The following is an 11,210-nucleotide window of genomic DNA, read 5'->3' as shown; positions in this document are numbered from 1 at the left end:
TATTTGGGACGGTTTCTTAAAATTACAGTCTAGCTTCTTAGTCTGAGACAACACCAACTGTAAGGCAATACTTAATTGAGCTTTAGGCCAGTTCAAGAGTTCCATAAGAGCAATTCCACCCCAATGGACTTTGCCCAGGACCTAGCACAAAAACAAGGCCAGCACCCTGTCAACCAAGTCCACCCCCTCAACTTGACTGGTACCCAGCCCGAGCTGGGCTCTGGACCAGCCCAAAAGAGATTGAGCAAGAAGCTGGGCAGTTTGCCTGGCGCGTGCGCTTCACGGAGGCGTTGGCGCGAGTGCCCGACAGGATTTCAGAGTGCGGGCCCGCGTGCAGGCACACTCAGTTCCCCCCCCCCCCCCCGAGTTGGCGACGTGGCTCCCTTTCTGCCGTTGGATTTCCAACGGTAAAAAAAATTTAAATTTTACTTTTAAAATAGACCGTCGGATCAAAGATCAACGGTCCCCGTTTTTTTCACAAAAAAGTAAAAAAAAAAAAAAAAAAAAAGGCCCAACGGTCAGAAATATGACCGTTGGCCACGTGGCAACTCCCTGTCTCTTGGATTTGAATATTTTTCAAATCCAACGGTCCAGATTAATTAACTATATTAAAATTCATTAAAAATTATTAAAAAAATACAGAAAAATTATTAAAAAATACAGAAAATTTTGAAAAATGTTAAATTTTTTCCTATAAACACCTAACCCTCATCTTCCACCTTTACACCACATTTCAATATTTTTTCCTATGAAATAAGATTACATAAACTCACCAAATAAATTTAAAAACAAAACACACTACATAGAATTACATAAACTCACCAAATAAATATAATTACATAAACTCACCAAATAAACTTAAAAACAAAACACACTACATAGAATTACATAAACTCACCAAATAAATAGAATTACATAAACTCACTAAATAAACTTAAAAACAAAACACACTACATAGAATTACATAAACTCACCAAATAAATAGAATTACATAAACTCACCAAATAAACTTAAAAACAAAACACACTACATAGAATTACATAAACTTAAAAAAAATACAATTTATTCTTCAACCACAAACCTCATTCTAATTATCTTCGCCTTCATGCAATCCCCACTGGTGCTCAATCAAGTCATTCTGGCGGGTTACGTGCTAGTATGGCTCTTGCACATTAGTGTACCGCTGAACGATCAATTCATTGTAACGTCCATCGCGTTTTAACGGCTCGTGTTGCACTGGATCTTCGGTCCCATCATGAGCACAATAGATACGTGTTCTTGAGTTGTTCATCGGATCCGGCTCATATTCATCGACGACATCATAATCATACTCATCTTCAACAATCATGTTGTGGAGAATAATACACGTCATCATGATGGATCGAAGAGTCTCGACATCAAACATTCTAGTTGCAGCCCTGATAATCACCCAACGAGCTTGCAGGATACCAAAACAACGCTCGACATCCTTCCTACACCCTTCTTGACATTTTGCTAAGTGTTTTTCCTTTTCAGTTTGTGGATGTGGCACTGTTTTGACAAATGTTGACCACCTTGGGTAAATTCCATCTGCAAGGTAGTATGATCCCTCGTATTGGGTACCATTAACCCAATATGTGCATCTCGGCGAGTTTCCTTGCAGTAGTTCGTCGAACACTAGGGATTGGGCAAGGACATGTAGGTCATTCTGAGCTCCTGGGACACCAAAAAAAGCATGCCAAATCCATGTATCAAATGAAGCCACCGCTTCTAAAATGATGCTTTTGGCTCATTTTCTGTTGCCATATGCTCCTTGCCACGCACTTGGACAGTTTTTCCAAGTCCAGTGCATGCAGTCAATGCTTCCAATCATGCCAGGGAAGCCTCGCATATCACCCTTCCTCAGAAGCCTTCGCATGTCCCTTGGCGTGGGTGTCCGGAGGTACTCATTGGTGTAGAGGGCTTCAATTGCAGAGCAAAACCGCATCAGGGACTCCAAAACAGTTGTTTTTCCCATCCTCGCGATCTCATCCACTTGATCTGCAGATGCTCCATATGCAAGCATTCGCAATGATGCCGTAATTTTTTGCTCGGGAATAAGACCTAGAACATGAAAAGCATCATCTTTTTGCACAAAGTATGAATCATGGTTGCAAATATCACTCATGATTTTGTTGAACAAATTTCATTGCATTCTAAAACGCCGTCTAAAAATATGATCAGGGAATATGCTATTGGGAATAAAATAATCTTCCAATAGATTTTTACCTCGTTTTTCCCTTTTTCTATCGACATTTGCAACACGTCTTGGTTTGGCTATCTGACCCACGGCTTCCATGACACGGTGGGAATGTGAGGCCTTCTGCCTTCTATGGTGATCATCCTCATCCTCCTCCATGAAGAAAGCCTCATCTCCACCTCTACCTCCACCTTCCTCGAGATTGGCCAATTCTGCCTGTTGTGCCAACAACCTTTGTTGTTGCTCCTGCAACTGTTTATACACCCTTCTTGAAGAAGACATTGTAATAAGAACTCATGATTTGAAAACGATGAACAAGGATTATGAGCTAAAAAGAAAGATTGAGCTTGGTGTGAGGATGGATGTAGGGATGTAGGGTTTATATGGACAAAAAAAAAAGAAAGGATGAGGTTTTGGCCAATGCCACGTGGCACTACGTGATTGGTTGAAAATCTTATCGAAATCTTGGCTAAATTATTGTAAACCGGAAGTGACACGTGGCGTGTCGGGATTGGTCGAAAATATTATCGGAAATCTATCCACAAAATAGTACGTTCAGATAATGACATGTGACATGACGTGATTGGTTGAAAATCTTATCGAAATCTTGGCTAAATTATTGTAAAACGGAAGTGACACGTGGCGTGTTGGGATTGGTTGAAAATCTTAGCTGAAATCTATTCACAAAATAGTACGTTCAGATAATGACATGTGACGTGACGAGATTGGTTAAAAATCCTATCCGAAATTAAAACTATTTTATTTTTTTATTCTTTTAGACAAAATTTAAAAATATTTTAAATGGGCTGGGTGCCAGCGCATTTTGTAGGGATGAAGATCGTTTGTGCCAGCGCATTTTTTCACTAGGTGGCAGCGCATTTTTTTAGGAGCGGAGATGCCTTGACCTGCGTGAAAAAGTGCTTTTAAATATCTGAAAATATTTATAAAAAAAAAATTTCAAAAGCACTTTTAGTGTTTTTTTTCTTTCTAAAGTTAACTTGCATTTTTTATTAAAAACTGATTAAAAAAATTTTTCTTCTAATAATGCCTGTAATTAATTAAAAAACACTTGACAGGCCCATTTTGCCCCCATACGTGAGTCACGTGTTTGGCTCGTGATACTTAATGGATAAATGGAATAAAAACCTGACAGTGGCGGCACGGACAAATCCCGCCCTTGGGTTTTCTCTTCTTGAGTTCTTTCCCCTCCAAAATCCCTAACAATTCCAAGTGACTCGCGCACTCAACGCTCAACAGGTATCATCTTCCACTCCCTCCTCTCCTCCTAATTTCACATTAATTCTTCTTTGTTTCGGCTTTCGCCGATATATACATAAATGTATCGATTAAGTTAGGGAAATGAGAAATTTTGACTACTGAATTCCTGTGAAATTTTGATCAGAAGAGAAGCAATTCGAGTTGAATCAAGGAGATTTAGGGTTTTCGAAGAGCATCAAAGATGGGAGAACGTAAGGTTCTGAACAAGTACTATCCGCCGGACTTCGACCCCTCGAAGCTGCCCAGGATCAGGAGGCCAAAGAATCAACAGATAAAGGTGCGGATGATGCTTCCGATGAGCATTCGCTGCAACACCTGCGGCAATTACATCTACAAAGGCACCAAATTTAATTCTCGCAAAGAAGATGTCGTTGGAGAGGTTCGTGGGTCGTTCTTTAATCACCAGGATTTTTAATTGCATAGCCTGATTCGCTTTGATTTGAATTCTAGGTTTTTTTTAAATTTTTTTTAATTTTTTTTTAGGAGAATGAGGGAATTGGTGTTTGATTGATTGATTTTTTTTATAGGTTTAATAGGGTTTTTGTTGTGTTGCGTGAACTGGGTTATTGATGGTTTTATCATTTGCAGACGTATTTGGGAATTCAAATATTCAGATTTTACTTCAAATGTACCAAGTGCTCTGCCGAGCTTGCGATGAAGACAGACCCACAGAATTCTGACTATGTTGTTGAGGCTGGTGCGACACGTAATTTTGAACCCTGGCGCAATGAAGATGAGGTAAAACAGAAACAAAAATGATGACTTTCCACTTACCGTGTTCTTTCATGTTTTCCGGTTCTCTTATGCTGTGATGAACATTGCTTAACTGCTTGTTTTGTATATTTGTTTTTTCTTTTCAGGAAGTAGATAAGGAGAAACAGAAAAGGGAGTCCGAAGAAATGGGAGATGCCATGAGAGCCTTGGAGAATAGAACACAGGATTCAAAAAGAGAGATGGACGTCATGGCTGCCTTGGATGAGATGAAGTCCATGAAGGTAGATGTCTCAGTAGTTGTTTGTCTAGTGATGAGTCGTCAAATTTTATTCTTTTGTAATTTGATCGATGGATGGGCATGATGTAATCATGCAGTTCTGCCATTAAATTGAATGCACGGCTTTTCTGTTTCTGTCAGTACGTATACCTTTGTGTCGGCTGCATGTCAATATCCTCTGATACTAATACAAGGTTTATGGTTTTCAGTCCAGGCATGCGACTGTGAGTGTGGATGCTATGTTGGAGGCTTTGAAACAAACATCCGTGCAAAAGGTACAATTTATAAGTGGTTCATATATAGACCAATTTAAACTTTAAACCAATAAATACACATGCATGTATATATGGTATTGCTCCCTGTCCAGTGTCATATATTGTGTGCTATATGCTTGTGGATTTGTTTAGTTGTTGTAATGCAGAAACATGTAGGAGCATGGTTCCTTAAGTGTGCAATACTTGCAGCTCTGATGTTGTGGTTTCCATGAATTTGTTATAACATCAAGTAATTCAGGGTACAATAATTATATAACCAAAGAAATTTGATAGGCTTCTTGTGCCAACTTATTTAATGTGTTGGAAGTGAGTCAAATTATCTTCGTGTCCTGAACCATGGGTAAACCAAAAACCTGATGTGTTTAGTTTATTGAAACGTGATACATTACCTTGGAAGGTGAATGTAAAGGATTGAAGAGTTTTATTATTTACATATACTTGTACTTTCGAACATAATGGTACTTGTTTGTGCATTCATTTTTATCTTGAACTTGCTCTGCTACTTGTGTAGTCTCAGTTTTATTATTAGTGAGTTTACCAAAGATTGATGTTTTTCACAGGAAAAAAGGATTGAAGAGGAGGATGAAGCAGTCATAAAATCAATAGTATTCCATGTTAGTATTTACGCACTACTTTGTTTTATGTCCAACTTAATTCTCCTTGATCATTTTTTTGCTTTTATTTTTACTTTTCTTTCTTGTGGGCTGTTTGTTTCTAATACAACTGAACAAATTTATGCAGAACTCAAAAGATTATATTAAAAGAATTCACGATGAAGATTTAGATGATGAAGAAGATATGATTGAGCCTTTAAGTGGTAACGGTGAAACCTCACCGAAGGTACGCCATGTTAGTTGTTTGGTATATACATGTTGGCATCTTATCAAAGAATACATACAGTGTGTTGGACTTTTGGTTCTAGATCCAGCTCTACTTTATTTGGTTTTTTATCCTCATCCTGGTATGGTGTATAACAAGTGTGCGGTTTTTGTTATTGGTGTTTATCCTGTGTTCTTATATACTCATCTAGAAATTGCATGATGAGTCTTGCAAATACAATAATCAAGATAACTCAGCTTTATGCTTCATCCATCCACTCCTCTCTTTCCAACCCTGTGCTATTCTGCAATTGTGTCTAGGGGAAATTTTTTGTAGCATCTGCATTTGCAATTGAAAATTGATTCTAGTTTCTAAATGTCAGGCATCCTGTGGAGGGAAATGAATAAATTCCTTGTTGTGTGGTCTATAGACCCTAAACTTGCTTAAATAACAATCAACACATTTTATGTTGCAACTATTATCTGCATGTTGTGTAACTGACAATGGTAAGCTTATAATGTTTGTATGCACATATTTTCCATGCAGCGGAAAAAGCTTACTCACGGGCTTCCTAACAATTCAACAGATTGGTTGACAAACAGCAGTATTTCTGATAGAGGTAGTTCAGACAAAACATGCAGATTGTTCTCGCCCCTGAATCAATCATTTGTTTCTTTCTGGATTCTCTCCATTTAACATTATTGAGCATTTTTGTTATTTTTCTATTGACAGGGAATCGAAATGGCTCAGAAGCTGCTAAATTCCCTTTTAAGTCCTCGACTGTTAGGGTTGCTGTAGTTAAGAAACCAGTTGCGGCTGAAGGTAAAAAGTCAGCGGAAGCAGAAGACAAGAAGAAACAATCGGGAGAGGAGGTTCAAAATTTGACAAAACCAGATAAGAGTAAAACCAATGCTACAACCAATGTTTTACAATCATTGTGCCAATATGACAGTGACGATAGTGATGAATGATTAGTTAGGGTTATGTTTTGATTCCATAATCAAATGCTTTGTGCTACGGTTTCAAATAGGGATTCGTACTTGCTGATGCCTCTTGCTATTGGAGCACCGGCACAAAAAATAGTGTATTGTCAGTTGAGAGCAATTTGCATGAAACATGGTTTCATTCCCCGTGGGGCAATGTTATTTGAAGAGAAACTTACATATGATACTGTAGGTATTGAACTGTAACTCTACAATGATAGTGAATTTGTTTCATGCAAGTCTTCCACTTACAGAGTTATTATTTCAAATATTCTCCTCTACCCTAGTGGAAGGGTTTCTCCTGCGTTTGGTTCAATATTCTCCTCTCTAGACCATATTCCTGCCACTTTTTAAACGGATGAACAAAAGCCTACCAAAGGTAGTATCTTCCCATGCGAAGATGACGTTGGCGAGGACAGTTCCTTCTTCCTTCTTAACCTTCCAACGTCTTCTTTTTGCATGAGAACAAACTGATGACGTTGGTGTGGACAGTTCTTTCCTTGGTAACCTCCCAACGTCATCTTTTTTTTTATATTTTGGGAAACCGAAAATATTCCTAACAAGGGCCGTAGCCAAAAGCACAGAGCGTCTTTAGCCTTTGTTCTGAACGTCATCTTTTTGCATGAGAACAAACTGTATATCAAAAGAAAAAATCTCTCTTTCATTCCTATCAAAATCAACAAACAAACAAATCTTTATTTTAGATTCAAAACTAAAATAAAAATCTTTAGAATGCACACATATATAGCGCATAGGGCAAGTTATTTGTTACACGATTTTATATCTCGACGACAACCATAAATTTTAGTTTTCAACTTGGACGCCGCAGTAAGCTTTGATACGAGAAGCTGCCTTCTTGGACTCTGCTGAAGCATGAAATCGTGTATAGCCGCGACTGTCACATGGATTATAGAGCAGTGGGTGCTCATCGTCCACTAGTTCTTTTGGTACTTGTATGACTCCATTGTTGAATGTAAACAGACCGAGAGAGTATCTCGTCTTGTCTCCGCGATGTTTTACTCGATGTTGGCAAGCTTTTATTCTGTCGTTGCTCCATACCTGAATCCAAATAAAAGAAATATGTTTAGTAATTTACTACTTGCATCATTATTATTATCTTGTCTTTGTTATACATATTATATTGTGCTACGATGAACATTTTTTTTCGTATATGTGACGGTACGTTATTCGTATAGGATGGAACTACCGCATTTAAAGTTTGGACTCACCTGCAATCCTTCGGCTGCCATGAATAAGAAGTGCGAAGGTACAGACTCGATATTAATCCAATCACCTTCCTTTGTTTTAACCTCCAACCCACTAACATCATGCTGAACAACTATGGTTGTGAAGTTATTATCTGTATGCATTGGAAACCTTAACGTAATATCAGGGTCCTCCGGCACCTTATATTTGATGAATCTAAGGAGGTGACTGTTGCAACAAGCAACAGACTCGTATTCGTTTCCTACCCCAAAGCTATCGAATATCATTTGTCCCACTGTTCGATCCAAATCAGCTAATAACTGGCCAAATGAATCTGTGGTTTCACTGCACCAAAACAACAAAGAAAAAGTTTGTGTAAACAATCTAATAAACCATGTGTAAATGATACGTAAAAAGTTGAAGTTACCAACTTACCTGAAGTTTTTCTTTCCAGCAGGCCACATCAGATTCTTGAACTTGTGAGTTGCCTGGGGGGATGTCACATTATCGATGCACAAGCTCTCGTAGAGTGGAATGGCGGGGTTTGGACCCATATACCCATGATATGGTTGCTCACCGACGTTCTTTACCTTGTTTTCTAAGGGAACCTCAAACAGATCTGCGGCCTGGCCGAAGATGTTGTTGTGAAGCTCTGGAGATATTTGATCGTACTGTGCGACGAAAGAACCGTATTCTTCGAGTGCACAGCGGACTTGTTTGGCGGTGGACAACCAAGAACTTGATCCGGGCTTCAAGTCTTCGGCAGAGAAGTTGATAGTAGGAAGCTGGGGAGGTGCTAGGGAACCCATTTCACTAAATAATTAAACCCTAAACTTTGGTAATCTGTTACTCTAACTAGCTTGGGGAAATAAAACTGATGGATATGCTAACATGCAGTGTTGCACATGCTGCTTTTATAGTGGCTGTTCGTGCAGGTTGTCTTCCGGAAAAAAGTAGGCCAACAGCCAGCTGTACGTCAGCCCTCGATCGAGCATGTGAGTAGTTGGTTATTGCCTACAGGCGTGTCAAACATTTCAACTACGAGGGCTCGGTTCCTAGTGTCGGTTGCCAAAAGAGAGCGACGTGGCAGTAGGGGAAGCCTCGATTGAAATTATAAGAACAACAGATGCTGTCAGCCTTCATAATTGAAGTGTTTAATTTAAGTACCTGTAGTCAATTTTTTTCTGATATGTTATCTGGTAAACTTGGACTTTTCAATTCTTGTTGAGAGAAAGTAGAACCCATAATTCACTTGATGAATAAGATGTTTTGTGATCTTATTGTTTGTATTGTTGAAGGGCTGATGAATAGTTGGGGAAGAAACGGTACCGTCCTACTGTGTTCCGTCACATCTTACATATCAAACGGTACCTTAAAAAATAAGGAAAACTAATAAAAATGACTTGAAAACTTTAAGTTATAACAATAAGGATAAAATAAAAGGTAAAATGAATAGTACCATGATTGAATTTTTAGTGTAAAAATGTGATTTTTTGTTAACGTAAACAATACCAGAAGTTTTTCGTTAAAATTCCTTGAAAAATATTCAGTTTTTTTTTTTTTTAGAATGATTTTATTAGTTGAACGCCACTTTCTGGAGTATATATGTGTAGGGGAGAGATCAGTGACATTATTTTATTTACATAACTTTGACCCACTTTTTGTAGAGTTTATTTTGTAATGTATGTTAATGATTTGAACAATCTATTTTTCAGGTTTTCTTTTAAAGATTATATTTATAAAAAATTATCAAAATCTGAAACATTATGACTGTTGAATTAAAGGTTTAGGATTTCTTTACAGAATCGTATTCGTTCATTTTTTTCATTACAAATAAATGTCTTAATAATTTTGAATTTATCTAACTTTTTTTTACAAAAAATAATTTATAAATAATATGAAAGATAGACGGTTCGAAGATTAGCTTGGGTGAAGATTTATTCGGGTACGGATGAGCTTGCCCTATATATATTCGTTTCGAATTATAAAGCAACTTTCCGCCAAACCTTTCTTGAATAAGATGGCCAAGCGTTCAATGTATTTGAACATAAAATATATAAACATGGAGAATATTCTTCGAGACTTTCCAAGCTAGTATCCTCTTCTGATTTGCTCTCTCTCAGGATCTAAGTGTTTCAATAGGATTATGACTCCTTAAATTAATTAAGCTACAATATTTATAATATATTATAAAACTTGAGGTTTCACCATAAAATTAGTTATCAATATGAACCGTATAATGACATTTGTCATATTTATAGCTGAATAAGAGATTTTATTTATGATTGATTGTGTGTTATCTTTTCAGGTTATGCAGAAGAGCCATTAATGAACACCAAACAATTTGAAATCGTATAAAAGCATGACTCGTGGGCTTAATCTAGATAAAATGATTTAAGCCATCTGAAAACCAGCCGATCAAATTTATCTAAATTCCAATGAAAGTAAGTCGTACTCATTTTCACTTGTAAGTGAAAAGTTTTAAATTCAAATTTTGTGAATGACGAGTTCAATACTAATTTATTCTCACATCCTTAATATAAATTTGTATCATTGTATTAAAAAAATTACCCATAGCAAACTAAATCACTTAAGACTTCATTTTTTTAATATATGCTTTCAAAACAACAAATGCGAGGTTTCACCATAAACTAATTGAGGTATTTGTTGATTTGCCCCTTGAACTTGTATGCCGCTGGCAATTTTCTCACTGAACTTTCATTTTTGCCGATTTCTCTCTTGAACTTTTTTAATTAGCCAATTTCTCCCTTGAACTTGAATTCTAGCCGATTACTCCATTGAACTTTTATAAATAGCCAATTTAGATTTTAAGAAACTTTCATTCAATTTTTCATCCATCCAATATTTCATCATTTTTGCCCTCATACAGTTGTCATGTGTTATTTCCATGATCAAGAAGGATGGAAAATTGGATGAAAATTTTTACAATCTAACACCGGGGGAAATTAGTTATTTATAAAAGTTCAAATGGGTAATTGGCCAAAATTATAGTTTAAAGGGGAAATTAGCAGCTCCATACAAGTTCAGGGGGTAAATCAACAAATATACCAAACTAATTAGTAATATGAGAAGTATTCAAATTACTTATAAGCACATAGAATGTTCCTCGTCCCACCAATGCAGGATTTGTTCCCAACAGTATTCTACCATAGCATATCAAGTTTTGAGCTATAGTTTGCATAATATGGATCTTTAATATCGGCCGACGTCTACCATCTGAAGGGCCTCTTTTTAACGCACAGAATGATACAACTAAACATAATATTAATTACCAGTCAACTAAATGATCTTGACAGTAAGAATATCTCACTTTAGACAAAGACAGAATATGTTTGAGTCTTCATTATTCTAACGTTTTCTTTTGGTCAAATAATAAACTTGCTATCTTGCATCATCATGCACGATTGTTTATACACAAT

General features: G+C 37.0%; 2 protein-coding genes across 2 annotated transcripts; one reads left to right on the top strand and one right to left on the bottom strand.

Moving 5' to 3' along the window:
- The first annotated feature begins 3,310 nt into the window (after positions 1-3,310).
- LOC126624148 (uncharacterized) lies at positions 3,311-6,815 on the top strand. Its single transcript, XM_050293177.1, has 9 exons — positions 3,311-3,475; positions 3,621-3,875; positions 4,085-4,234; positions 4,357-4,491; positions 4,697-4,762; positions 5,323-5,376; positions 5,504-5,602; positions 6,128-6,200; positions 6,314-6,815. Exons 2-9 carry the CDS (start codon positions 3,678-3,680, stop codon positions 6,550-6,552), a joined length of 1,014 nt encoding a protein of 337 aa, XP_050149134.1. The 5' UTR covers positions 3,311-3,475; positions 3,621-3,677; the 3' UTR covers positions 6,553-6,815.
- Positions 6,816-7,204: 389 nt separating this feature from the next.
- On the bottom strand, positions 7,205-8,670 carry LOC126624149 (probable inactive 2-oxoglutarate-dependent dioxygenase AOP2). Its single transcript, XM_050293178.1, has 3 exons — positions 8,206-8,670; positions 7,794-8,115; positions 7,205-7,623 (listed from the first exon to the last, which is right to left on the bottom strand). The coding sequence occupies exons 1-3, from the start codon at positions 8,577-8,579 to the stop codon at positions 7,369-7,371; spliced, it is 951 nt and encodes a 316-aa protein (XP_050149135.1). The 5' UTR covers positions 8,580-8,670; the 3' UTR covers positions 7,205-7,368.
- Positions 8,671-11,210: the final 2,540 nt, after the last annotated feature.

The sequence above is a fragment of the Malus sylvestris genome, chromosome 5 (assembly GCF_916048215.2).
Source record: "Malus sylvestris chromosome 5, drMalSylv7.2, whole genome shotgun sequence".
Classification (NCBI taxonomy): Eukaryota; Viridiplantae; Streptophyta; class Magnoliopsida; order Rosales; family Rosaceae; genus Malus; species Malus sylvestris.
Note: the sequence above shows the minus strand (reverse complement) of the source record. Positions and strands in the feature narration are given on the sequence as shown.

Excerpts from the sequence above, each read along its gene's own strand:
- LOC126624148 (XM_050293177.1), top strand. The coding sequence starts at position 3,678 with ATGGGAGAACGTAAGGTTCTGAACAAGTACTATCCGCCGGACTTCGAC. Across the intron at positions 5,377-5,503 it reads TAAAATCAATAGTATTCCAT|AACTCAAAAGATTATATTAA; the intron begins GTTAGTATTTAC and ends AAATTTATGCAG. Across the intron at positions 5,603-6,127 it reads ACGGTGAAACCTCACCGAAG|CGGAAAAAGCTTACTCACGG; the intron begins GTACGCCATGTT and ends TTTTCCATGCAG.
- LOC126624149 (XM_050293178.1), bottom strand. The coding sequence starts at position 8,579 with ATGGGTTCCCTAGCACCTCCCCAGCTTCCTACTATCAACTTCTCTGCC. Across the intron at positions 8,116-8,205 it reads GCTGGAAAGAAAAACTTCAG|TGAAACCACAGATTCATTTG; the intron begins GTAAGTTGGTAA and ends GTTTTGGTGCAG. Across the intron at positions 7,624-7,793 it reads TGGCAGCCGAAGGATTGCAG|GTATGGAGCAACGACAGAAT; the intron begins GTGAGTCCAAAC and ends ATTTGGATTCAG.